Source organism: Patagioenas fasciata, chromosome Z (assembly GCF_037038585.1).
Source record: "Patagioenas fasciata isolate bPatFas1 chromosome Z, bPatFas1.hap1, whole genome shotgun sequence".
In the NCBI taxonomy this organism is placed as follows: domain Eukaryota; kingdom Metazoa; phylum Chordata; class Aves; order Columbiformes; family Columbidae; genus Patagioenas; species Patagioenas fasciata.
The window spans coordinates 75,796,131-75,823,936 of NC_092560.1; the positions used below are offsets into that span (position 1 = coordinate 75,796,131).

At 58.0% G+C, this 27,806-nt stretch overlaps 1 protein-coding gene across 1 annotated transcript; it reads right to left on the reverse strand.

Annotated features, from left to right (window-relative positions):
* Positions 1-1,092: 1,092 nt before the first annotated feature.
* On the reverse strand, positions 1,093-25,466 carry IL11RA (interleukin 11 receptor subunit alpha). The gene is given in 14 exon segments (XM_065861639.2): positions 1,093-1,617; positions 1,723-1,802; positions 2,438-2,537; positions 2,750-2,845; positions 3,280-3,421; positions 3,537-3,700; positions 3,834-3,997; positions 4,402-4,434; positions 5,265-5,379; positions 5,567-5,733; positions 5,843-5,903; positions 6,266-6,365; positions 24,955-25,394; positions 25,397-25,466. Coding segments are annotated over 14 exon segments (1,749 nt in total). The 3' UTR covers positions 1,093-1,600.
* Between the last annotated feature and the right edge of the window lie 2,340 nt (positions 25,467-27,806).

Here is a 27,806-nt window from a genome sequence, read left to right on the forward strand (position 1 = left end):
CCTGGACTTTCTGGAGTTTATGAGCACGCAGGATACAGGAGACGGAGCTGCTGGCTCACACACTCTCCCATTTTCTGGCTGTTGTGCTCCTGAGTCTTGAGCAGGCGTCAGCCTTTAAAACAGCATCAAGTGCTGGGAAACAGCCTGAGCTTGGCTTGCAAATGCTGGAGCTGCAGTTATGGGATGGACATTACACGTATTCAACAGCATCCTATGGACAGCCACAGCCCTGATCCCCTCCATAGTGATGGGGGAGTGGGATCTGGTGGTGACAAAAGTGGGTTTCCAAGCAGAAAGAGCTGCATATGGCACGTTGGGGACTGAGGGGAGACAAGGGTGATCGTATCAGAAAGGGTGCTGGCTGAGTTTGATGCTGGAGACCAGAGTCCAGCAGGTGATGGCAGCACCACACAGCTGGAGCTGGCAAGTTCTGGGATGCTCCCGGGAATGCGGCTGTTTGGTCCAGAAGCCCAGGCAGGATCTGTCTCCTTATGCCCATCCTGCCCCTGTCCCCTCCAACCCAGTCCTCACCAGGAGCCCACTCCAGGATCCCTCTGCACCCCAGGTTCAAGGGCAGCCCTGAGGCCCAGCCAGGAGTGACACATCTCCCCGTCAGGGCAGGCGCAGGGACCCACTCCTTGCTGGCTCTGCTCCCTGTGCTCCCTGCACTGCCACTGCCTAAATTTCCACCCAGCCCATCTGGATCTCGCTGGGCTGCTGGCGTTGAGCCCTGGGGTCGAGAGGTGCCAACACATGGAAGCCATTAGAAGGCCATTAGAGGGGCCCGGTCGAGGCACGGGGAGGGGGCCACATGCTGAGCAAGGGGGGCTGTGCAGAGGGTCCAGTCCCTGCTGCTGAGCTGGCGAGGGCCGGGGACATGTCCCAGGAAGCTCCCTGTATCCTCTTCTGGCACACGGCAAGGGCTGGCCTGGGAAAGGGTCTCTCTCAGCCCCTCCAGGTGCCTGGGGAAGGGGCTGACTTGTTTGGGGATCAGCTCTGCTGCCTATGCACCTCCTGCAAGGACCGTGCCCAAGCTGGTATCTCATCTGGTGTCACTCACTTCTCCCCTGGCCCAGCACCATCTGCAAGGGGTATTGCTTGGGCAGTGCCATCGCTATCCCCTTTATTGGCATCACTGCTTCGTCCAGCCACAGTATGGGGGATGGGGACAGTGGGATGGGGGAGATGGACAGAGGGTTGGGGGGAGGTCCCTTCTACCTGCTGGTGGCTGGTGGGGGGTGATCAGCAGGGCTCAGCATCCCCTGGTAGCCTGCATGGGTGGTCCCCCTCAACAACAGGCAGTGAAGTATGGCTGGCTCAGCATTTTATCCCCATGTGTTCAGCAGCGCCCGGCGGTGGGGCTGGCCCCCCCGCCTTGAGTCCGAGGTGCCTCCAGCCAGCTCCTGGTAGGCACAGGCAGCCCAAAGCTCCTGGGAGCAAAGCCTCTCTCCTTAGCGTCCATCCTGCACCCCCAGGTGCTCCGGCAATGTCCACAGCTGTGGGGTGACCCAGGAAGTGTGGGGTCCTTGGGGACCAGCAGTGGCATCGAGTCCCAGGCGTGGGTGAGTGGGTGCAGGGAGCGGGATTTGGCCAGGGCTCTCTACAGGATCTGGGCCTCTGCCAAGAGAGAGGGCAGGGGGTCAGGGGGATCACTGACCTGCCCCCCACCCTGCACTTCCTCCCCCGCATTCTCCCCATTACTCCCCCTGCACCCCGACTCACTCGGCAGTCCCTTCAAGTGGGTGGCAGTAACCAAGAAGTTGGGTTTTGTCTTGTCCTTGCCGTGTTTCCTCATCCGGAGCCTGGGGATAGAGTAGAGGTGGCTGAGGACCTTGAGCAGCATCCCTGTGCACCAGGATTGCCCATAACCCCAGTAATCCCGCTCTGCACACCCATCCAGCTATGCCCAGCTGTGTGATGCCACTCCAGCAGGTCAGCTCCAGAGCTACAACAGGAACCAGTCCCAAGACTAAGCAGGGCTGGGATAGAGACAGACCAACAGCAGAGCCACAGCATGGCAGGGATTGCCCAACTGTGGCAGGAGGAGAGGGGACCCAGGGACAGGATCAGCAGGCAGTTCTTGGGGACAGGACTGCCAGGGGTCAAAGGCATCTGGAGGGGTCTCTGTGCTGACTCTGGAGCATAAGACTCCCCAGTGAGGCAGGAGGCTTTGGGGGGATGCTACTGACAGCAGCATCTTTTTGGGATACAGATAGTTAAAGGTCCCAGAATGACTCCAGCAAGCTGGGCAGTGCTGCAGCTGGTGGGGTGTGCTGGCAAGAGACATTGATGTGGCAAAGGACCATGAGGAGCATAAAGCACCTTATGGGGCTGGCATCAAGTCTGTTTGGGCAGGGAACCCAGAACAGGGCTCGGCGGACATGGGGCACCCTGTGCTGAGGGTTTGGGGACAGCAACCTCTCAAAACCCAACCTACCATATGAGGATGGTGATGACAAGAACAGCAGCCAGGACAAAGAAGGCGAAGATCCCAAGGGACACCAGGACAGCCGTCTTCTCCAGGGGGTCACTGCGGTCTGGGACAGAGAGACTGTCACGGTTGAGGGATACCACAGCCCCTGGCATCCGGGGGACCCTAGTGCAAGCTCCCCGGGTATCCCAGCACCCCACATACGTGTGGGCATAGGGCAAGAGACCCTTCCCGTTACTCTCAGCCACAGGTGTGCACAGGCAAGCGGCTGCTGGCGTGCAGTCCCCAGTCCTGTCCGCCACCCCCAGCTCTACTCACTGATGGGCTCAGGGTTGGGAGCCTGGGAGGGCTCCTCGGCCAGGCTCTCCAGGTTGGGATCTGTAGTGGTTTCTTCACTCGTCGCAGTGGCTGGGTCTGGAAGGACAGAGTGGATGGGAATCACTCACCCCACATCATAGCCAGCACCCCAGGGACCCACAGAGAGGAGCAAAGAATGGTGCCTCTGTGCCCCCAGGGTCTTGTCAGCCCAAGGGTGTCTGGGGGTGCTACTGGTGCTACAGGAGACCTGAGGCTGTAGGGAGAAACCCCAAATGGCAGCAGCAGGGCTGCAGCCTGCCATGAGGCTGGGAGATGCTTTGCCCCTTTGTAGCACAGTTTTTGTATGGTGCATGAGACCAGCTTTTTGGGTCAACTTTAAGGGACTCCAGGAGCTGGGGCTTGTCCTGGGTGATATCTGGGGGAATGGGTACCAAGCTGGAGCAGGGCAGCACAGGGTGCTGTAGGGGCTTTGGGGAGGGATGGCACAACCTGGCAGGGATGCTGAGTGCTTCAGCCTGTCCCACTCGCACCTGTGACTGGCGTCGCCCGGGCCTCGGCACTCCACTCACTCCAGTTCCCCGCATCCAGGAAATCCTTGGCACTGACTTGGACCACGTGTTCCAGCCCAGCAAAGGCATCCGTGATCACCTCGGAGAGGTTCACTGTCTCCACCTGTGCCAGGCAGAGAGGAACCGTGGGGCAGGAGGGTGCACCCCTCGCTGCCCCCCCCAGCCCCATGCCCATCCTGCTCCCACACCGGCTTTGCCGTCCCTTGCCCATCACTTACCACAGACCAGGAGCGGTGGATCACGGGCCGGTACTGCAGCCGAAACCTCAGCTGGAAGTGGGGCTCCTTGGGCCAGGACGACGGGTACTTCCAGCTCACATGGAGCCGCCGTGGGGCCAAGGGGATGGGCTCCACCACCAACCCCTCTGGAGGGTCTGGCTTAACTGCGCGGGAGATGACAGGGAGCCATTGTCACACCCGACTGCCAGGGAGCTGGGCTCCCCATTGCCACCCAGGGCTGGATGCCCGGGGGATATACAGATATGGGGACAAACAGACTGACGGACAGGGACTCACTGATGGCCTGCATGGTGACATCGAGGAGGCGGAAGCTGGATCCCAGAGGGTTAACCTCAGTGATGTTCAGGCGGTAGGAGCTCCAGAACTCTGACCCATGGACGGTGCAGGTGCCGGGGTGGGATGGATCCTGCAGGCATGGCCCCACATGCCCATTCTTGTTCCTGCAGATGGGTAGAAGGGTTAGTGACACATCCCCATCATGCATAGTGTCCCAGTGCTGCCAAGGAGGTGCCAGGCGGGGAGACCCTCATACCGAGAGCCCAGTAGAGGAGGCAACTTCCCTTTATGGCTCAGACAGGGCCCGGGCAGCTGCTCTCACCCCTCCAGGGCCTGGCACATCCCTCTCAGAGGGACTGAAGTGACCTAAATCTCAGTCCCACAGTTTCTCCTGGGAAGATCCCTCCTTGGGGCAAACCCTTCTCCCATGGCCCCAGGCTTGGGGAGCTGGTTCCACCATGGGGACACTCAGCCCTTGTCTCAGGGACCCTGCTGAGGACAGTGGCAGAGCCTTTGGGACAGGGGTCAGCCCCCAGGGAGCAGGACCAGGGTGGGGACTCAGTCCTACCTCCGCTTCTCTTCGCCTGTCAGTGATTTCTTCCTGCCACAGAGAGAGACACAAAAGCAGATAGTGAGGATGAGGGGGCAGCATGAAGCCATCCACATCATGATTCAGAGGAGGGACAGGGGCCTCCATACCACAGAGCAGCCTCTCACTCCCACATTGACATACAAGGGTGACATGGCACAAGGGATGGAGCTAATGCCATGTCCAGCCCCGCTGGTGAGCAGCCTGGCAGAACAGGAGTCCCAGGGGAATGAGATAGTGGTGTGCTCAGGAGGGTCTGCCCTGCAGGACCACCCTTGCCCACCTGATGCTCATCACGCAGCAGCAAAGGCACAGGGATGCTGATAAGAGCCCTCACCCTATGGCCCCCAAAGACCCTGGCTTCCCACAGCCCCCTCCTTGCTGAGTCCTGCTCAGCCCCCTGCTCCTGCAGCTTTTAGCAGGGCTGTGCTTTATGAGCTCCGGCTGACTTCAAAAGCAGCCTGCTAATTTGGCCTGCTGGGATAATTAGAAGCAGTGACACTGGCGGGGTTTCTTCCACTCTGAAGCATGCCGAAGCACTCAGCAGCTTGCAGATAACCTGCTTCTCTTTTCTAGCCCCTCCGGTGCTGGCAGAGCTGTCGGCGGGGAGGGAGCCTGCGTGTGCCAGCTCCCCAGTGCTGCTGGGGGCCCACCCTTGGAGCAAGACATGCTTTGTGCTCTGCTTATCCCAAAATATGACATACTCTGAGGTGCAGCACGGTCCTTGGGGCAGGAGGAGAACCATGGGTTGGACAGCCGGCAGGATTTGGTGGTTATCCTTGGCCAGGACCCTTGGTTCACCCCATAAATCCCCCAACCCCTGCACTGTAGGGATACATAACCTGTAGGTGGTGATGTATCTGGTGGGGAGGAAGGTCTCCACACTGGAGGTCCACGAGCAGGAGAAATTCTCATAGTCAGACGCTCTGCAGGACACAAAGGGGACTCCCGGCAGGTCTGGGGTCGGGGAGGAAAGTGACAGTCAGCAAGATGTCCTTCATCCTGTAGCCCAGCCAGCATGCAGGCACCCCTGTGTCACCACAAGTCCTCTCTTGGCAAGCCCTTGCCAGGGGTGTGGGCACTGCTGGCCCACTCCTATGGGGCCACACACCCCCCATACCCAGCCCATGAACATGCTACTCACACCCCAGCCACAGGGACACAGCATGTAGGAGGTCACCGTCCTCGCTGTGGCAGCTGTAAGTCCCCGCAGAGGCCAAGCCAGCGTGCGGCAGCACCAGGGCTCCGTGATGGATGGTTGAGCCCTCCGGCAACGCCTCAGCTCCCGCCCGTCGCCATTGCACCAGTGAGCTGTGGAGGAGAGATTGGGCAAGTGGCATTAGAGGATGGGGACTGCGGGGTTATCACCTGCAAACCACCCCATCGGATCAATCTCCCAGTGCGTACAGAAAAGACCTACCTGGAGTGGGCACCGGCACACGACAGGGTCACGTCTGTCCCCACCTGTCCATACTGCACACCTAGAGGGACACACACACCCCCAGATGGGTCTTAGCATCCTGTGCCACTCCATGCCAAGGCTGTGGGTCACAGTGGGCAGCCTGGGGCTGTATCCCGGCCCTGGGATGCGGGGTACTGCCTGTGGGGTCTTGCCTCACACAGCTGTCACCATGGGGGACTGGGAAGGACTGGTCCCAGTTGGGGCTGGGCAAGGGGTAGCTGCAGTGGGGTCCTGGCCAGAGGACACCCATCACCATAGGGTTGCATTCTGTGTACACCCTGATTCTGGTAGGTCTGTGCCTGCCAGAGGGGAATGGAGTGCTCTCAGGGTTCCCATGTGTGGGATGTGGGGGCTGCGTAGGGGGCCTGGAGGCTGGCTTACCTTCCTCTTCCCAGCCCCCGGGGATGGCGAGGGAGGCAGACGCCAGGGCTGCTGCGAGGAAGACCATCACCCTGCCCAGACCTGGGATGGGACTGCGCATCTGGAGGAGGCAGAGTGGGGAGGGAGAGGGTGTTATCCCCTGCAATGGGGCACTGGGCAAGGCCCACGGCCCAGCGCATCCCTGTAGGACCACAGACCCTGCATCTCCCCCTCCTCTCATCCCGTCCTGCTCAGGACAGCATGGGGACCGTACCACTGTGACACCATCCAGGACAGCAGGCAGGGTCTTTTCCACTGTCACAGCTGTTGAGGAGTCTCCATGCCTGGAGGGGGGATGCAAAGGGCAAACACCGACCAGGACCTTGTGGCTGCATGGGCTGGCAAGACTAAGGGCTCTTTGACACTGTAGACCTGTGCTGGGAGCCTGAGCTGGCTTGCAGCCCCAGGGTGGTCCAGAGACCTGAGCTGGTGCTGCTGGAGCAGGACAGGACTAAGGAGAATTTCTGGCCTGTTTTTATGTGGCAGGAGGCAGCAATTAGAACCAAATAGGCTCACACAGCCAGGGCAGCAGGTCTGTGAGAGATGAGACCTTACTAAAAGTCGGGCTGGATGGGGGTCCCACATCATTGCCCATCCTTGGCCTTGCCGCAGGGCTGGTCTGTGCAGGTCTGTGCCCTTCTGTGACGCTTGGGAGAATGGCCCTGAAATCTTTTCCTCTCACCCACAGACCACCAGTGAGGGGGATGCTGAGGAAGGGGTGTGCACTCCGCTCTCCATGGGTCAGCCCCAGACAAAGAGGTGGGTCTTCTCACCCCTGTCTGTGCCAGCCAGCATCTCCCTGTCCATCCCAGCCAGCATCGCTCTGTCCATTCCAGCCAGCATTCCTTTGTCTGTGCCAGCCAGCACCCCCTAAGGCATTCATTCCAGCCTGCATTGTTCTGCACGTATCAGCCAGTGTCACCCTGTTTGTCCCAGCCACCCTTATCCTGTCCATCCCAACCAGCGTCACCCTGTCCATCCCAGCCGGCATCACCCTGTCTTTCCCAGCCAGCACTGCTCCGTCTGTACCAGCCAGCACTGCCCTAAGGCATCCATCCCAGCCAACATGACCCTGTCCATCCCAGCGAGCATCACCCCATCTGCCCCAGCCAGCATCGCCCCAGGGCAGCCGTCCTGGACAGCATCATGTCATCCCTACCAGCAGCGTCACACTGTCCCTATCAGCCAGCCATATCCGCCCCCAGCAGGCACAGACAGCTGAATCATTTCTCCCTAGAAGACCCTCCCTGCCCACCTCCCACAAGAAAGGAAGGCCTGTTTATTTACACCCATATTACTGTGCTCTGCTCCCAGTCGCAGGCAGGCAGGGGCTGAGGGCACGGTAGAAAGCGAGCTCCCTGCCAGCCCCAGGTGCAGGATGCAGCTTGTGGGTATAAATCCGCATCCCCCTGAGTCACCCAGGTTCAACAGTCAAGGGGCTCCAGGGAGGGATGCTCCAGCCCTGCAAATGCACCCCAGAGCAGCTGCCGGTTCCTCTCCTATGGGCAGAAGCCCATGGCTGCAAACCAAATCATGTGCTGAAGGAAATTAGAGCTATGAGGCAATGTGCTCCAACCCAACAAGTGCAGGAGGGAAGGTGTGTGGCACCCCTCATCAGCCATGTCCTGAACACGCCAGGCAGCCTCAAACACAATCTGCAAACATGAGTGATTTATTGAGACTGTCATAAGCTTTTCCTACCAAACCACTCGTAGAAATGTTCCCAAGAAACATCAGTTAAAAGGTCTCTGCCAAAGCTATGCTGGTAACTAGCTGGGAACATTTGGCCTGAAAGTAAAATATTTTGGTGATGGAAAAAAAAAAAATGAGACTTAAAATACACTTAAAAGCAGCAACCAAAAATAACTCCAAACATCACGTGGGCTAGAGTTAATGGGATGGGCGCGGGTCAGAGAGAAGGGAGAGTGTGTTAGTGTGGAGAGAGATAAATAGTTTTAAAATAAAATCACTTCTTCTCCTGACCACCCTGAGTTTCCATGCAAACACTGCGGAGGGTGAAGGCAGAGCTGCTGCGCCCATCGCCCACCATGCCCCTGTGTGGCAGGGGGACGTGCTCTGGGCGCTGGCTCACTGCTGACATGAGTTTGCCAGGTCTCAGGGCTGCTGAGTGCTTCAAGACCAAAGATGAAAAACAAAATACGACCCTAGAGCCATGATGTTGAAAGGCATCTTTCCCTGGGTGGACAAGGGAAAAGGTGTGGGAATGGCATGACTTGCATCCAGACACTGCTAACAACCCCGGGGAAGGGTGCAAGCCCTGCCCAGCCAACCTGGCTGCAGGTGGTATTGCCAACAGACCAGAAGCACCCCAGACCTCTATGTGGTGGCAGAGGGCATCTCCACAGACCCTGTCCCCAGCCGCATTCCAAATACTGATCTCCATGATCTCCCCACCACCCACTCCGAGAGCCACCCCACATCCTCCTGCCCTCCAGCACCTCTGTCCCAGGGCCCCCTCAGAGCTCTCCATCCTCACCACAGCACCCCATAAGCTCCCCTGCCTCAGACAGGCTCTTTTGGGCAGCTGCAGTGCAGTGACACAGCACTGAACCGCCCCCCGCCACGCAGATGCACACGCTGGCTTAGTAAATGACCCAGCTGAGCATTGCCAAAACCTAGCCACAGCCCAGCATCACCACAGAGAGCAGAAACAGGGTAAGCCCTTCCTCGCCTGCCTGAAGGCCACAAACAAAAGGGGAAGGAGCCGCAGAGTGGGGAAAGACCCAGAGCTCCCCCCGGCCCACGGGTGTGTTGGTGTGGCAGGGGGCCAAAACAGCCTGCCCAGAAAGGATCCTCCAACTTTCTGCAACCGAACTCCCCCACTGATGAGAAAACAGGTGTGCAAATGACACACACACAGGTGGTTTGCCAGACCACGTTCCTTAGCAGCTCTTCACCCCCACGGATGGGCACACAGATGGAGAAAGCATCCCTCTGTGCTTGCACTGGCAGTGACATGTCTGCAAGACAGGGAGTCCCAGTGCAGTGATGTTGGAGCTGAGCCGGGACAGAGGGAACAATCGGAGCTTTTCTTCCTCCCTGCATGCTAATCCAGACCCGAGAGGCGTCTGCTGCCTGCCTGGCGTTGGGTGACCTGTCACGGCCGGGGCAGAGGGACCCAGCCTGGGGCTGTGGCTTGTCCCTGCAGGGAGGGCAGCGGTGACAGACGCTGCTCCCTCAGCACAGGATGCTCTTGTCACCATCATGGCCAGTGTGACCAGGCTATGTGTGGCACGAGGGGCTGTGAACCAGAAACACAAGGTGCCACTTTCCATGCTGCACTGACCCTGCTGTCCCGCTGGACAACATTTCAGCTCATCCAAAAATTTTGGGAGCTGTGGGGGAGAAATCTTGCTGTGGGCCCCTTTGTCCATCCAAACTGAAACACTGCAAGCTAAAACTTCCCCCAAAATCTCAGTCATGTGCACTGGCACCGATGCCCACATGGGGTGTGACAGTCCCCCCCGTCGTGGCCTCGCAAAGCCTGGCGCAGATTCCTGGGGGAGGCCAACTTTCCATTGTGTTCGGCACTTTGAAAGACAGTTTGTTTTGGGTATTTTTTTGCTTTGCTTCATTTGAAGTCACTCTTCAAAGAGAATGAGCCGCATGCAGAGCCGGGGGTGGTGGTGGTACAGACAAAAGCAGACGATGCTGAGTCACAGGGGTGAGGATGGCAGTGGGGAGACAGGGCATGCTCCCCACCGAGCAGAGAAAACTGAGGTGCATCCTAACCTCTCCCCAGGGTGGTCCAGAGCAGCATCGCTGCAATAGAGATGCAGCAAATCACCCAGAGAATGCTCTGCCTGCTGCCTTCTTGGCCCTGCCAGAGACACCCACCTGCAAAAAGCTGCTTTGCAATGGGCGATGCCTGACTCCGTCCAGCTCTAACACCCTGGAGATGGCATCACACTGCTCTCCTGCTCCTCAGCTTGGGGGAGCATCCCTGGTCCTGCACCCAAGACTCTCTTCTCTGCTGGCGCCCACTATGGGAAACCCGTGGCCAAGGGTGGCGGCGTTTTGAAGCAGCAGGAATTTCCCTCTTTTTGGTGTCCTGGAGGCTTGGGAGTACAGCACCCTCCTAAATCCCCCTCCTGGCAGCCTCACTGAGCACTTGTTCCCTGCCCAAGAAGCTGTGGCATGGTCTCAGACCATTCATGTGGCCGCTGATCCGCCCAGAAACACAGTAGCATCACCGGTGACCTCCATCATCATTGCATTAACATGCAACTTCAGAGCAAGGGGAAGCCTCAACCCCCTGCTGGGACAGTCCCCTGCAACCAGCCCTCCCTGTCCCCTAAATGCTGCTGGTACCCTCCCAGCTGCTATGTGCCCAAAGAAAGTCCAGCGATGGGTGCCAGCAGGGAGAGAACCATGTCCTCCACCACCTCCAGGGCCACTGGGGCCATGCACAGCTCACAGGACCACCCACGGTGCCTGGGGGCAACTCCTCACCCACCCTGGGGTACTGCCAGGATGATGCTCCCCAAAACCAAACCAAGAACCCCCACCTGCTGTTCCCAGGCCTCCTGCTGCCTAGGGGACCACAAAAAGATCTGCTTCCTCTCCAACCCTTCGGTGGGGTGCTGAGCACCCATGGGCCCCCATGCCTGCTGGCGGTGGGGGGCACCATGCCAGGCTGGGCTGAGCCAGTGCACTGGAATTGCCCCAGTTAAACCAGTAAAATCAGTTGCAGCCTTTCCCAGCACAGTCCAATAAGCCACGTGTGCAACCTGAGCACAAGGTTAAACAGTACAGTCCCAGTGTGGGGCCTAACTCAGGGCAGCCCAAACATGGGATTACACCCCACGTGGCCCAGGAACAGGTTTAGACCCCACTCAATCCAGGAGTGGGATTAAACGCCATTTAGCCCAGGCGTGGGATTAAATCCAGCACAGTCCAAATTTGGGGTTAAATCCAGTACAGTTCAGCAGTGGGGTTAAATCCAGCTCAGCAACGACATAGTGTTAGGCCCAGCAGAGCTCAAATATGGGGTTATGCAGTCCAAATGTTGAGTTAAATTCAGCACAGCTCAGGAGTGGCGTTAACCCCAGGTCAGCCCAAACCTGGGGTTACACAGTCCAAATGTGGGGCTTAACCCAATGCAGACCAGAAGTGGGGTTAATCCCAGTTCAGCCCAAGTGTGGAGTTAAACTCCAGCTCAGCCAAAACAGAGAGTTATCCCCAACACAATCCAAATGTGACGTTAAACCCAAGACAGCCCAGCCATCAGGCAGCACAGTCAAAATGTGGGGCTAAACTCAATGCAGCCCAGAAGTGGGGTTAATACCAGTCCACTCCAAAGATGGGGTTAAATCCCAGCTTGGCCCAAACACAGGTTTAACCCGAGTGCCACCCAGGGCACCAGTTCCTCTCCACAGCCGGGTACAATGCACATCTCCATTTAACCCTGACCAACCCCTGAATGACATCCTCTGATGATGCCCAGCCAACCACAGCCCCACTGGTGTCCCAAGGCAAGCCCAAAACTCCACCCCACATCCCGAGGGTCACCTCTCTCCTCCGCGGGGCTGGTGGCCACTAGCTGGACCTGGTGCTGGGGGCCCAGGGAGCCGCCACACGCCTTGGCATGGTGGTAGCTTCATGGAGGTCAGGCTTTTCTCTTAGACCAGCCAGGAAACTCCCATCTCAACGCCCTGATTTCCACCCTCCTCTGCTCCTTCCCATGGGAAGGAGAAGTCTCTGGCTCCTGGTTGTAACCAGAGGCATTGGCGAGGGTCAAAACAGCGAGGGCCCAGTTAGCAGCCAGCAGTCCTGACGCGGTGCCAGCTGGCAGCATTGCATTTGGAGGGGGGAAGAGAAGGGGTGCCCCCCTCCCTGTCCCTGTCCCCACGGTCCCCCCTGAAGCCACGCACCAGAGAAATTCCTAAAAATAATCTCCCAGCTGTAAAGAAACTCAGTGCCGGTGGGCTTCTTTATGGCCTGAAAATTAATTTTAGCATAGAGATTGTGGGGGTCTGTGTCCCCAGTGTCCTCGGCACAGGGTCATGGGACAGGCACCGTGCTGGATCTAGGGACACGGGTGTGACACGCTGGCTGTGAGCTGGGCCACCCTGTGATTAGAACAGGGTGGGAAAGGCTCTTCCTGTCCCGGGAACATTTTAGGATTTGGGATATTTTTCTGCTCCTGGGCTCAGCCCAGCCTGGCAGAGGTTTCAGTGAACCCGCGTCTGCCGGCACGATGGGTACCAGCTGGGTACCAGCCTGTGCCTCAGTATTTCAACCCCCCCAGAAGCATATGCATCCCCCAGAAAAAACTGCCCCCATAAGCTGGTCCTGAAGCTGATACAAGAGCATATGCACCCATATATGTAGGGGGTGAATATACATATATCTGCATAGATGTGTATGCCACATGCAAGCCCAGCTCCTCCTGATGCTACTGAGAAACTACAGGCTGGTGCTGGGAACCCTGAGCAGGAGAGGGGACCCACAGCATCCCCCTGCCTGGTCCTCCCCCCATTCCTCCCCATGCTCCAAAGCTGGCCCGTGCCTGGGAGCCATCGGGCTCAGCTCCATCCCCGAGGCACGAAGGTGCCCGGGTCAGCCAAAACGCCGCAGGGCGGCAGAGCCAAAATAAACAGCTCACCTTACACAAATGCTCCCCCAGGTTGCAATGTGCTATTGCTCCTTTTGCAAAACAAAAATCCATTTTGGGCTGGAGAGGGATCTCAGATGTCATTAAGGGCCACATGGGTGGACAAAGAAAGCCACCACCAAAGGGTGGCTCATTAATCCTTTGTACCCCACCAGCAGTGTCCTCGTGTGGGATGAGGATGGCAGTTGCAGATACCTGGCAATGTGTGATGTGGGGATGCCACTGCCAGACTCTGACACCTGACGGGATAATCATGGCTTGTCTTCTCTAAGTCTGGAGGCACCCTTGCCTGCTTTGCTAAGGGAAGGCAGCCCAGGGGATGCGGAAGGGTGCAAGGCACATGGCAGGGATGGAGGCTGGGGAAATACCCAGCTGCAGCAGCATCCATGCCCCCTGCCTCATGCCAGGTTAATCAGATGGCAGCTCCCAAGCCAAAAGGAGAGGTAGAGAAGTGGCAAGAAGTGGGGAAAAGCTGGGGCAGAAGCCCACTGCCAAGGCTGGTGGCTGCAGCTCAGGTCCAGGGGATGGAGGCTCTGCCCTACCTGAGCTGAGAAGGTTGGAAAAACATCTACCCACTCGCTTTCTGCTGGGGGAAAAAAACCCAAAACCAACAAAAAACCCCAACAAACAACGAATTTCTCTTGAAATATTAAGTGCAATTGTATCCGAGCTGGGGGGGAAAGCAGAGCAACACGGTGTGGTGACACATCTCCTTCCATGATGCTGGAGAGTCGCCCCAGCCCCGCTTGGGCCAGCTCTGTTTACAGGCTCTTATTGTCTCTTTTTTTTTTCCTTTTGTTTTGTTTGGGTGCTGTTCACCCCCCAGTGTTACAGTTCAGAGTAAACAAAAGCAAACAGCCTCTCACTCCAAACATTTCAGCCATCCCAAACTTTCTCTGGAGGGGGGCTGCCTGTGGAATTTTCCTCATCCAAAAGAATTTCGAAATGTTCCCATTGCAGCCTGCTCTGACTGGAGGCCAAGGCAGCTCCAAAATCCTTTGTGAAACGCTTGAGCTGTCCTTTGCACAGCCCTGGCTACAGCCGGAGGCACCAAGGACCAGTAGTGGTCCCACCCCAAAATCCCCCCATGCACAGGGAAACCCTCCAGCCGAAGGGAGACAGAGGCACATCCCAGCCTGCACAACCCCCTGAGCCCAGCCCATCACCTGAAGGGTGCCCACAGATCCTGGTGAGGTTGGATCCTGCTTTTTATATTTTAAGCTGTCACCTAGTGTTATTATTGCCCTGAGATGGCAATGCTGGTGCAAAGGGCTTGGGGGCTGCACCCCAAAGCACCTGGTATTTCCCTTTGTAGGCATCTCTGCTCCACCAGCCAGGGGATAAAGGGTGAAGGGGCTGCTGGAACTCCTGGGAGGAGCATTCAGCAGCACCCCAGGCACCGGGAGGGTCGTTTGCGGCAGTGATGCCTGCCCATTGCTGCCTGCTCTCTGCTGGGGCACATGGAGCGGGAGGGGATGGCGGGCTGCATGCATCCCTGGGGATGGAGAGGAGGACACAGTGGAGGAGAAAATGTCCTCCACGATGAGCTGTGGTGACGGTGCCACCCAAGGGGGCTGCTCCTCCCTGGCACACATAACACAGTCAGGGTGTGCACCCCCATCCCATAAGAGATGGGACTCCAAGCAGAGACCCCCAAGAGCTCCCTTGGCTCCAGCCAGGCACAGACATGGTGTGAGACCCACCAGATCCCAGCATGGGGCTCCTGGTGCTGCTCAGGCTACTGGCAATGGGGGCTGCATGGTGGCCTCTGAAACAATGAGAGGAAGAAAAACACAGCTGAAAAGCCCCACAAGAAATCCAGCAGTCATGGAAAGAAGTACCCAAAGCTCAGCCCAGTGTGGATTTGGCTGTCAGTGCAAACCATTGTGGTGGTCTGGCATGCTGATGTCCCCTGCTTGCTTTCCCGAATGGTCCCTGGAAGGGCGTCCCTGGGTAGGTGGTCCCACAGCCCAACACACATACCCAGACACGCTGGGAAGACCACACGCCCTCCCTCCCCAAGCACAAACAGATTTTGGGGGCTACAACCCCTTGATGCATCCACGCTGTCTCCCCAGCAGAGCAAAACCACTCTGGTACCCACTGTGTCCCCCTCCCACAGCATCCTGCCCCAGTGGGTGCAGAGCCCAGTGTCACCACAGCAGCACCAGGGGGAAAGCAGATACCTCAGCTCCACGCTGGACGGGAGTGTTGCCGTGGGACGGGGCTCTGCCGGGCGCCCCGCTGCCTCTGCACCATCTCCCTGCACCGCCTCGCTGGGCTCTCCTCCTGCACGGAGCTGCTCTGTGGCTCGGCGTGGGAGCGGTCCTACACCGCCCCCCCCAGCAGCCCCCTCCCCTGTAAAGGGGCCAGGCAGCGGCTGTGCGGGGAGCAGAGCCCCCGACACAGCAGATGGGGTCTGTAAGGCGAGGTTCCCCCAGGTGTGTTTGCCTTGGCTGGGGCTCAAGCCTGTCCAATTAGAGCTATAGAAAACATATATTAAAAAAAAAAAAAAAAAAAAGAAAAAAAAACAACAAGGGGGGAAAATAATCCTCTCCCCTGCACTGGGCCCAGGGTTTGGCCGGGGTTTCTCAGCAGGCCAAGCGCAGGCGATACAGGCTCTGCTGGCAGCAGCCCGGGGAGGGAGGGGTGTTTGTGGATATTAAAATGCAGTCGTAAAGGAGAATAAAAGGGCAGCCTTGTTTCAGAACGAGTCTCCGAGGCTTTCCCCTCTCCCGGCATGCTCAGCACCTGGCCAGCAGTACCAGCAGCTTCCCCTTCCCGCAGCCCCCCGGCCACCCCCTGCTCGCCCAAGGACCGGGGTGCTGTTGGCGAGACCCCCAACCCTGACAGGGTGAATCCCAGCACCCTCGGGTGGGAGCAGATTTAGGAGCCCAACCCCCGAATCTGCAGCCAGCTGCACCAGGTTAAAATTACAGCTGGCACTTTGGAAAAGCCACCCCTGCACATCCCTTCCTCCACACCCCCGCAGCTCCCTGCCTTCCCCTGCCCGCTGCCCTGCCTGTGTGCAGGCAAGGCTGCCTGGCCCCAGCTGCCTGGCAGCAGCCACACGGCAGCACTGCTGGTATTTCACTGCCTGGCCTCTCCCTGCCTCCCTGCCGGAGGCAGAACAAGCCGGATGGTATTTTGGCCAAGGTTTAAAATTAGCCCCCGGCATCCAACACCCTCAGCACCCACGCAGAGCAAGGGGTCATGGCAGGGTCTCATGTGGCTCCCTAGCACCTCAGAGTCTCTCTCCATCCCCAAGGACTCACAAACCTCTGCAGAAGCCCTTTCCTTGGGACATCTCCCCACATCCATCCCTGCAACAGGATGCTGCCTCCTCTCAGCATCTCCTCTGCCTTTCTGCTGCTGTGCCTAACTCCAAAAAGCCATGTCCAGGACATCGGGGAACAGCTGTGGGTCTCAGCCCAGCAAAGGTGGCCCCATCCTGGCCACTCCTGCTCGCCCAGAGATGGTCAGTGCACATCTGTTTTCACTGCTGCCCTGCATCCCCTCCCCAGGGCACTGAGGAGGGGGACAGTGAGCTGTGAGCCCAGAAACCTCCCCCAAATCCCTCTCTACATCCCTCTGCCTTTTCCCTGGCAGTATCCCAAAACCACAGGTCCCCCCAGCTCGTGGGGACCCCGGACACACCCTGTCCCCAGCCACGGCCCAAATGACTAACACCCCAGCGAGCAAGCTGGGTGCCGCTGCGGCGAGCAGGACCCGTCCCTTGGCCACGCTCCCTCCCCGCGGTGGTGAAATCACGTCTGGAGAAAGCACAGGGAGGGAGACACCACGTCCCCCCTGTTGCTGCTTCCCAGCAAGGATGCTTGGTCCCTGCCCGCTGGCTGGTTGTCCCTGCTTTGCAAACCCCACATCCCAACAGAGGGATGCTCCGGGTGTGCAGCATGCGACCAAGACACACATCCCACCTCCTCTTCCTTGCTCCAGACCCCTGAGCAACGTCCCAGCTGCAGAAACGTCTGCAGGACGCAGAAACACGGTGGCAAGCCCCAGGTGCTCATAAAAGCCCTCCTGGGGAGCGGGCATGAACCTCTAACCTCCCTTTAACCTCTCACAGCAGTGCAACCCTGTCAGAGCCTGGAGGGGCGGAACTGGGGGTGGAGAGGGGACTGCTGACACCCCCCACGGTAGGAGCAAACTGGCCATATTTCATGGAAAGAGATGGTAGCTTCTGCGGGCAGGAAACACCCCTGGGCAGCACCAGAGGGGACGGTGAGGGACAGGCCACCGCCGCTTGCCTCCGGGCTGGCACACGGCACGCGCCGGCTGCGACGGGGGTGACTAATGCGGCTCTTTAAACGCCTCCGCCGGCACGGGAGCATGGCTCCGGGTTAGGGTTTAATTATCTGCCTTCCTCCGCAGCCCGTGCTCTCCTCTTGCTGAACCGCTGCGGGGACCCCAGGGACAGCATCCATCCCCCCGCCCTGGCCGGGGCTGCTGGCACCGAGCGAGCGGGGCCGCAGCGGGGAGCTGGCCGGGAGCACGCCGAGGCTGCAGCTGGGGGCTATAAAAAGCACGGCTGCGGTATGCAGCGAGGCACTGAGAAGGGAATAAAATAAAATCAGGTGGTGGATGGGTTGGGCGCTCACTTCTGCACCGGGGCTGGCCCCAATACTGCGCCCCATCATCTCTTCTCCCATTCCTGCCCAGCTGACGGCCCAGTGAGGCTGGGGCAGAGCGGAGAGCTGAGATTTGGCAAAGGATGGAGGACACAGCAGTGGGACAGTGGGCGACGGAGGGAGTCAAGGCTTGGGGAACAATCGTTGGCTCTGGCATGTGGACTCCTGCCTGTGATGGAGGCATCGCAGCCACCTCTTGCCCAGCTCAGAGACGCCGGATCTGGGCACCCAGCCTCCTGGCAGGTCGCACCGGAGGATTAACCGTGCCCTGATTTACGGCCAGAGGTGCCTTTGATGGGAGGGGGCTGGCACAATGACAGTGGCAATGGGTGCCCCAACATTGCCCCACACCCTAGTCCTGCTGTGGACCTCAACTAGAGGGCACAGTGACTGCACAAAGTCGGGGACAGACAGGACTCCCCTTGGGCCACCGGGAGATCCCCGCTCAGGGACACGCTTGTGTTTGCACAAGCCTGAGCTGTAGAAGGTCAGATTAATTTTAAACCTGAATAAACAAGGAGAGACAGCAATGCCAGAGCTCACCCTTCCCAGCGGGGATGCCCGGCAGCAGGGCACAGCAACTGCGGCACAGCCGTGCCCAGCCTGGGTACCAGTGGGGCTCAGCCCCGGCGCTCACACCGCTCCAGGAGACCCGGGACAAACTCAAATCCCACCCCCGGGGGCCTCCCTTTTCCACAAGGAGCTCCTGCTGAGTCAATGCTGGCAGTGAGGAGAGCGGTTCCTGCTTGCCTTCGCAAAACCACGCTGGCCTCAATGGGGGAGCACCCGCCCTGGGACCCTCGTCCCACCAGGGACAGTACAGGGGCTTGCCTGCCCCCTGGCCACATGTCACATAGAGCAGTCTTGGGAAACAAGCAGGAGAAACAAAAAAAAAAAAAAAAAACAAACTTGTTTGTAGGTCAAGAGGAAAATGGAAAAAGAAAAAAAAAAGAAAAAAAAAAGTTTGTGTTTTTCGTGCCAAGAGGAAAATGAAAACCAAAACATTTTGTTCTAAATGATAGGCCTTGTTTAGTTTTCAGTGGTTTTACTTTTTTAAAATGGTTTGAGTTAAATCGAGCTAAATTTGCCTTCCAAACATTACCTTGGGGTGGGTAATAAAAAAAAAATTAAAAAAAAAAAAAAAATCAAAACATCTCATTTGGAAAACGTCAGAGTGAAACGCCACTGCTTGTCCAGCCCTGGGAGAGCCGCAGCCGGGCGCTGAACTCAGTCTCAGCTCACAGCTTGCGACAGCCCACCCAAAGCAGCCTTTTTTTCCATAAAATAAAGCAGCTGCTGTGCCGATGGACAGCTGGGAGGGCTCGTGCCCTGGTGCCTGGCTCCCATCAGGGATGTCCCCTCTGCCCGTGCTGGTCCCTGGGACCTGCTGAGGCACAGACAGACCCCGCTGCAGCCAGCAGCCATGTGCATGAGCCAAATTTGAGCAGAGCCGCTCTCCAGAACTTCTCTTTAAATGTCTTTTCTATTAGGTCAGCATTCCTGCATCGCCCAGGGAAGGTGGTTACGGCCGGCAGCCCGGCACACAGGCTCCTTGGTGCTGGCTGCTGGCTCTCCGTCAGCAAGTAGCCTGCCCACGCTATTACTTTACTGAGAAAAATGGATTGTTTCACCAAAAATGAGGTGCAGGAACCTCTCACGCAGCGGCAAGGCGAGACGGTAATTGGAAATTCATAGAGTTGGCCGCAAATGCTGCCTCCGGCCCCGCTCCACCCTCCGCTGGTTGCGGCAAGGGATGGTGGAGAGGCGCTCGCTGCCATCCCTGAAATGCTGCTGCTGGTTAAGATGCAGCTGCCACATCACTGGCAGTGCTACTGAGATCCACTGCACGCCTCAGGAGGGTTAAATGCTCCCCTCAGCAGACAGAGAAAATAAGTGAATAAAAGCCTTCAAGGGCCTTTCCAGGCATTGAAGAAAGAAAATCCTCCATGGACAGCTGGACATGCTCATCATTAACCACCCTGCTGGGGATACGTCTCATGGGGATATAATCTGGGGACACAATCTGGGGACACAGCAGGACACACTGCCTCAGCATTCATCTCGCTCCTGCAGCTGCACCCTAGGGCTGAAAACCGAGATGACCTTCCCCATGGACTTTGCCCCCCTTACATCCTTCACTCGTCCCAAGCACAGCACGAGCACCGCTGCTGCTCCACCTGAGCCCAGGCATCCCAGCATCCTCCTCCTGGACCACTCCAAGTCCAAACCTCAGCACCTCGGTGGATACATGGAGACCACCAAGGCATCTCCAGGGCAAGCTGTCCAGCTGTCAGAGCTGCCAGAGAGCCCAGCACGTATCTGCAGCCTCCGTTTGGGAAGGAGGGATGGGGATCCGCAGCAGACTGAGAGCTCTGTCAACAGGATGCTCCCAGAGATTCGGCCCTCTGGAGATCACACCAGCTGCTCCCTGTGTGGTCACAGGCACCTGGGGGGGGCCGCATCCTGCTCCCTGTGTGCACCCCTGGTGCTGTGGGGAGAAAGAACGTGGTAGCTGGGGAACCGAAGGCACCAAACTGTTTTTGGGTGCTGGGGGTACAAGGACCCCAGGCACAGCCCCAGCTGGGGAAGGGGAACACAGCCAGGTGCAGGATGAGGGACTCTGGGGGCAAAGCAATGCTCCCCTGCATGCAGCTGTGCTCCAGCCATAAAGCTGCAATACTCAAAGCTGGGATGGGGTGGACCAGCCTCAGAGGAGCTACACAACAGCTCCCCGGGAGCCTCGCAGAAAAAATCAAAAGCAGCCCAAGCACTGAGGAACCCCCTGGGGTTGCGTGTTGGCCCTTGCAAGACGAGTATGGAGCAACAGCTGGTTGGGTCCACCAGCTCCTCCTAAGCCTTGAGGCCTCAGGCAAGACTCATGGAAAGAAAAGGAAAGGCTCCTGCAGACTTTGCCAGGGGCTGGGGGCTGGCCCTGGCCCTGCAAGAAAGTCTGGGGAGATGCCAGCTGGCCCGGGCACCCTGCGTGACAGCGGCTTTTGCAAAGCCAAGCCAGGCCACCACGGCCGAGCCATCCCCAGGGACCTTTGCAGGGCCATTGCAGCACAGCTGTCGGGAGCTCTGTCGCAACACCGGCACGGTGCTGGGCCAGCCTGTGATGGAGACCCTGCATGAGGACACTTTGTGATTTCTTCCTAGCTACTTTTGCAGGAAGGTGATGGCTGAATCATGCCTTTCACAGTATTACTGAATTCAAGAGGCACCGATGCCCATGTCGGCGTCTATCAAAGAGGTGCTGGTGAGATCCCCGGCTCCAGCTCCAGCTATCGGTCTGGCCAGGACAAAGCACGCAGAGTTTTCAGTCCCAAAGGAAGGGGCTGGTGAAAGCACAGGAAGGTGAAGGAAACAGCTGGACGGGAATTGCTGTGCCAGCCTGCGGGGACGTGCTGCAGGGGTGCCACGCCACCCCCATCGCCTCTCACGTGCTTCTCTGCAGGGACATCCACACCCCTCAGGGCTGCCCACAGGATGGTAGACTGCAGCCCCGAGCCCTGTTCAGGGGTCCCCAAAGTGGGATGGGATTTGGTGGCAGTCCCTTTTTGCCGAAGTCAGACGACCTTCCCCAAGATGCCATAGAGCTGGTAGCTTCTCCCATCCCCTCTTCCCCTCAGTGCATCTCCAGCACTGGCTTTTTGACCAAGCTTCAGGATCCCTTGTTTTCGCTTTAGGAGGTGGGGTAAACCAGAAGATGCCCAAATGACCTTCTTTCCACCATCAGGATTTGATTAGATGAAGGAGCCTAAACTTTTCCACCTCTCCCTATAAGGAAATCTCTGTGGGTCCATAATCATTTTTATTAGGCTGTTTCTATTTTGGCCGTCTCCTCTCCTCTGGAGAGGAGGGGATCAGAGCTGAGCAGCCTCTGGCGAGCCCCGGGTTGATTTCCAAAAAGCTTTCAGTATCCTCCCCTCTCCTGATCAATGCACGGTCCTGCTTGCATTGCCCCTGGCTGTCGTTGCCCGCACAGGCCAGCTCCATATCCAACCATGTGAGGTCTGACCTGAGGTCCCTCCAGCCCATGGTCATCATCTCCAGAAACATCTTCAGGAAAGGTGTACAAGCCAGGCACCAACGCAAGTGACCTTCCCCTGACCAGATGCCCCCAGCAAACCCTTCCAAAATCCCTTGTGAGTTTTTTCAGCAAGAACCCATCCTTGCTGGAGCAAACCCAAGCTCCACTGGTCAGATGTGACCACAGTGCACAGTCCTGATAGGACAGAGGTGAATCAAGTCTTGATGTACTTCTGGTTCCTCTTCTCCTGGACCTTCCCCAACCCAAACACAGGAGGAGAGGTTTAGAAGTTTCTTTTTTTCTATATCCCAGGCTCACAACACTGGAGAGAAGGAAGAATCACACCTTTTAGCCCAGATCTTCCCCTCTACTGGAGAGCCTGGTACCTGCTTCTGGAGAGCTGCAGGTGCTGTGATCGTCCAAAAGAGCCTGAAGCTCACCCCATCCCACTCCTGTGTCGAGGTGATTCAGAGACCTGGGAAGCAGCCAGACTCGAGAGATAATTCCTATTAACACACTGATCCCCGACACTGCAAACCTGCTTCTAATTTCCAGAGGAATTTTCCTTTTTCCATGGAAATGGTCCATGGGAATCTGGCTGTTGGAGAAGACAAGTCAACCACAACTGCAAGGCATCTGCACCATTCACCACCTTTACAGCCTGGATGGAAGCAGAAAACCATCATGAGGAGACGCAGAGATATCTGCTGGTAGGAACTTGGGTCACAAGGTCACTACATCCCTGGCTGGAGAGATGTGGTGATTTTCACACATGCGATGCTGTTGTAACCACAGGAACACTTAGAAAAACCAAAAACTCTCTAAACATCCCAGCAAGTCTCCCCAGACATCCCAGGGCTAATTCTTGATGCTGGCTTTGTGACAGCATCCCAAATGCCATGAAGGCCCTGGTGCTTTTCCTGTAGGGAAGAGCTCCAATCCCATCCAAGCTCTGTTCTTGGTTACACCTTCAGCAGGGTCAGAGCCATCCTCTCCCACACCTTGACAAGAAGAGGGGAAACAAGCTGAGAGAGGTGCTGAAATTTTCAGAAGGGAGAAAAGCAAAGCCACAAGCCAGCACCTGCCCCCTCCTGAGGGAAGCATCTCACAAGGGGTTTTCCTCCAGGGCCAAATCTGCAAAAGAAGAGGAGGCAAGAATCCTTTGGCTTGCTTAATCTAATGAGGAAGTTATAAATACAGCAGGGTAAACACTGGAGAGGGAGAAGAGGTCTTGAACTAAAGCAACAATGTTGGCACGGACCCACGGGGGAATAAACTCTCCAGGAACACATTTGGCAGGAAATCGGAGGGAGGTTGAGCCCTGCATGAGCAGGAAGAGTCTGGAGTTGCCTTTGAACAAGAGCGGAGTGGAAAGAGAGGGTTTGAAGTGAGTGCTCAGCTAGTTCATGGTAGGTGAGAGTGCTGTGCACCATTACCACCTGTGGGGGTTTCCCCACTCTGGATGGTCCAGACAAGCTGGAGGTGAAGGGCAGTGGAGGCAGGATACCTGCAGGCTAGGGGATACAGCTGGGAGCTGCACAGGCGCCCACCCAGCACGACAGCTTCTGATATACCCAAAAGGGATACTGCAAAAGGGAACCACCACTGCTGTCACGATGAAGATGGTGGGGAGACTCACCACACTGTGAGTCATTCATTCATCCTTCACAAACGCAGCCTGCACTCGGCCAAGCATCCTCCTCCCCCACCGCCGGGACAGCTCTCTGGGATGGGGAAAAAGTGGCTTATCAGATATAATCAAGTCAAGTTTTCCCCTCCTTGCAAGGTTCCCAAAAGACCAAAGCTCATAGAGTAGGAGGTAGGGCAAAACCAGAGCTGCTTTTCTCTCAGACTCCTGAAGGGAGCCTCTGTCTTCAGTTTCATCCCCCCAGGTTTTGGCCCAGGGACCGCTTTCCCCCTATCCTGTCACACCTCACATACCCCATCAACCCACCACTGGTGACATGCAGCTCTGCCCACAATCTCTATCCCCCAGCTCCATGTCACTTCAGCTGCCAATGCCAGTTCACAGGTCTCTGAAGAGGAGATGTGGCCCCTTTCACTCCCCTAGGAAAGTGCCATGTTGGTGGAGCAGAAGGTGTGTGGGTGCTAGGGGCACCATGTGGGCATGTTCTGTCCCCACCACTGCCCCAGGTGGCCCGTCAGCTCAGCCTCCGTTGCTCGCAGCTCCCCACAAGACTCCTCTGCACCAGGCTGAGACGCCGTGGGCTCCGTGCAGCCCCATGCGTAACCACGCCGTGACCTGCTCTCCTATAAACAGAAGCAGAATGCAAACACCCCACCTCCTCCTGCAAACGCAGCGGCCAGACGTGGCTGTAGCCTGCAAGGAGCTGGCACCTCCTGGCACCCGAGGCATTCTGCCAGCCCTGGGCAGCTCAGCACCGACTACACCACCAACGCCAGTCAATCCAACACTGTTTTGGGCACAGCAACATGTCCGGGAGTTGACGCGGCTCTGAGTTTCTCCCCATGGAGATCCAGTACAAGGAAAATGAGATTCCCAAGGCACCACCTGGCCCCATCACAGCAGAGTCTGGGTTTGCTGACAGTGATGTCCAAGCCAAGCTCAGCCCCATGGCCCCCTTAGGTGCCCAGAGCCAGGGTTGGAAAGGGACTCAGGGGGTGACATGGCCAGAGGGTGTGACTTGGCCAACCTGTGAGGGTGGCAGTGGGCATAGCCTGGATTTGGGTGCCCACAGGGGCTGGCACAGGACAGAGAAGTCGTGATTGAGATGGCGTCCGAGGGCAAGGAGGGACAAGGCAGGCAAAAAGCCCTGCCAGTGCCCGCACATGGGAAGGCATCTCTTTCCGCGCCTCTCATAATTGGGAGCAGCTTTTCCCTCCTCGGACCCCCCAGGAGAAGGGGGGCCCTGCCAGGGGTGCATTTTGCCTGGTGCTGTTGCAGTCTTTCTCCAGAAAACTCACTGCGGAGACACAGTGGGCTCAATTTTCGGGTGGAAGGCTGGGGAAGGGGTTCGAATTTCCCACCTCGGGGACTCAGTTCATCCCCCGAGCATCTCTGGGCAAGGCGGAGACGCGCCGGTGGAGGAGAGGGAGCAGCACTGGGTATCCCCAGGCAGGAGGGGGCAAGCGGGAGGCCAAGTCTCTGCCAGTTACTTTGCGAGGACACGTGTACCTCCCTGCGCACCCCCCCCCCCAATTTCCCAGTACGAGCAGCAAAGAGCCGGGGATGCCGCCTGCCTGCGCAGCGCCAGCAGCCTGCCCGCAGCCGTGCGCCCCTCACCGCGGCATCGGGTCGGCGGTGAGCCCTTCCCCTCGGTGCCGGCGGGACGGGACAGGGAGGGTTTCCTACCTTCCTGCGTGGCACCGCGTTTATGTGTCCATGGCGCTCGGCGGAGCGCGGCCGGAGCCGGGAGCGGGGCCGGGAGCGGGAGCAGGGCCGGCGGGGCGCCCGCGCCGGGCTGGCTAGGGCCGGTAGCGCGGGCGGTGCGAAGCCGCCGGGGCCGCCGCCGCCGCTCCATTGGAGCAGGGCGCTGCCAATCTGCCGCCGCCGCTCCGGGACGCTTCCTGTCTGCGAGCCGCCCCCCGCACCCGGGGCGGCCCCTCGCCCGCTCCACGCAGCTCCCCGCAGCCCCCCGCGGGGTGCGCGGTCCCCTCCGGGGTGCACGGGCCACCCCGCCGGGTCCAGCCGTCCCGCTCCTCCCGGGGCGCTGGGCTCGGGATCGCTCCCCACGGGGCGGACTGGTACACGGCTCTCCCAGGAACACGGGGTTCTCTCCCCGGGACGCAGGGACCCCCTCTCCAGTGCCCTCCCGGGGCAGCACCTACTGCACTTGCCAACCCTTCCTGCCCTGCTCCCCGCATCCCAGAAGAGTCGAGGCAGGCAGGTCCTGTGTGTGACTCAGTTTCCCTTGCCCCTGGGAGAAGCATTTATTTGGGGTTTATTTTTGTAGTGGTTTATTTGATGAGGAATGTGTAGGGTGAAGTCTGTGCCCCGGGGCTTTCGTCCCTGAGCTGAAGAAAAGCCTCCTTCCTCCTCACGGCTTTTAGTGCGGGCTGCATGCGCCTTCTGCCGCACTCCTCCGTTGTCCTACCTGCTTTGCTTTGGAAATGGGTTTGTTTTGCAGTTTTATCACAGTGAAAATTTTCAGGAGTCAAAAACCACGTTGAAACTCTGCAATAGCAAACCAGCTGGTGAAGACCCCTTGGAAACTTTCTCTTTCCCTGGCCCCTGGGGCCAGGCATGGTGTGGGGTCCCTATAAGACACGCTGGAGATCCCAGGTGATGCCATCGGGCTGATGCTGCCGTAGCCCTGGGGTGGACCCAGTGTTTACCTCTCTTCCTGGGCACGATACCTGTGCGGTGATAAGGGACACGTGCCCTGGGTGTGTGCAGCACGCGCAGTGCCACACCAGCAATCCTGCAACGACAGACTGCTTTGCATCCCAGCAGGAATAAACGGGGTCATAGCCCCACTCTGCAACCCTACAATAACAAAGTGATCCTTGCTCACCTTCTGCCACACCTCTGCAACCCCACAATAACAACCAGCTACCTGCTGCTGCCTTAGCCTATCTCTGCAATCCCGCAATAACACACTCGTGAGTCATCTCACCTCCCGTGTAATGCTGCGGTAATAAACTGATGCTTTCTTTTGTCCCAGTCCTCCTGTGCAACTCTACAATAACAGAGTTGGGGAGAAGTGGAGACCATGTGTGGGGTGACTGTGCTCAGCCCAGAGCCTGCACCAGCTCCCAGCCACTCAGTGAGTGCTGCGCTCAGCTGTGGTTGAGGCTCAGTGTCCACATTACCCGAGGAATAGCCCAGTGTGGTACATCTGCTCGTGGCCTAGGCTGCCGCCTCACTAGCCACATGCGGCTGGATCCATCCTGCCTGTGCTACAAGAGCTGGGGCTGTGCCAGCGCTGGGGATGTCCCTCCCTGAGTCAGCTCATGACCTCTCAGGTGCTTCGCAAAGGGGTTCCGATCCCACCAGCCTACTCACATCTGCCCTCAAACTAGTGGCTTACATGGATTTTGGGAATCTGGAGATGTAGGACGGGCTGGTCCCGAGCAGAGAGAGGTTTTCTCCATCCAGCTTCTCACTTTCCCGTTCCCGCCTCCCCACACCACTCTTCACTCTGCAGTCCGAGTGAGCCGAGAGATGCTGAGCATCTTGCAGGATCAGCCCCTCTGGATAGAACAGAGCTGGGAGATCTGCAGCAAGCATTTGGCCCTGGGTCCTCCCCTGGGAGCAGACCCTGAGCTTTCCCCAGCACTTCGTGGTGCTCGCTGGATGCCGGGAGCTGGGCTGCTTGGCGCCAGCACTGGCAGGGAGCCATGTACTGCTTTCTCCACCGCTGCAGCGCTGGAGAGCCAAGCAGAGCTGCAGATCTGGGGAATCCCCGAGCTCTGCAGGGCTGGGGCCACCCTTGAGGATGGGAAGCTGAGAGCAGAGCTTGATTTGGAGGGGTCTCTGTGTAGGGGATTGGAGTTGACAAGACACACCACTGGGGCGATAGGACAAGGGATGCAGTGGGACTCTGGGGTATGCTGAGCAACCAGCTCTGAGCAAAGCTAGCAAGCTGCGATGCTGGATGAAGAAGGAACAGATTCGACGGGGGTGGTGTGGGGTCTGCCAGGTGAGCAGGGTGCTCGGTGGGACTGCATCACCCACCCTGGAGTCCTTTGGGGTGCAGTCCTCTACCCCTCCCTGGCACAGGATGAGTGAGACTGGCACACTATGCAGCTCTGACATTGCAACTCTTCCCCTGCTCCATCCTCCCGCTCACGTAAGGATTGTGACCTCCACATACCTTCTGGCTCCTCCGTTCTGCTGTGGCACAAAAGTTTACAAAAGAACATCTCCCAGGCTGGCTGCAGCCTCCCGTCCAGCTGCTGGTCACCTGCTCAGCACCACAGAAGGACTGAATTTGGGAACCATAGGGTCTCTCTTCTGTCTTCCTCCCTCTGCGTGGACACTAGGCCAGAGAGGGAGCTGCCAGCTCTTGTTCAGGCAGGTCAAGACTTGGGCACATGAGCAGGTGGCTGGGGCTTATGTTACACTATCACAAACCCAGGCAGGACCTGATGAACTGAGGCTGCTCGGGCTATGCATTTCTCTCCCTCCCAGCCCATGGCTTTGCCTTACTTGCTGCTGTTACCTGCTCAAAGGTGCTCTGAGCTGTTTGCTGGGAACAATCA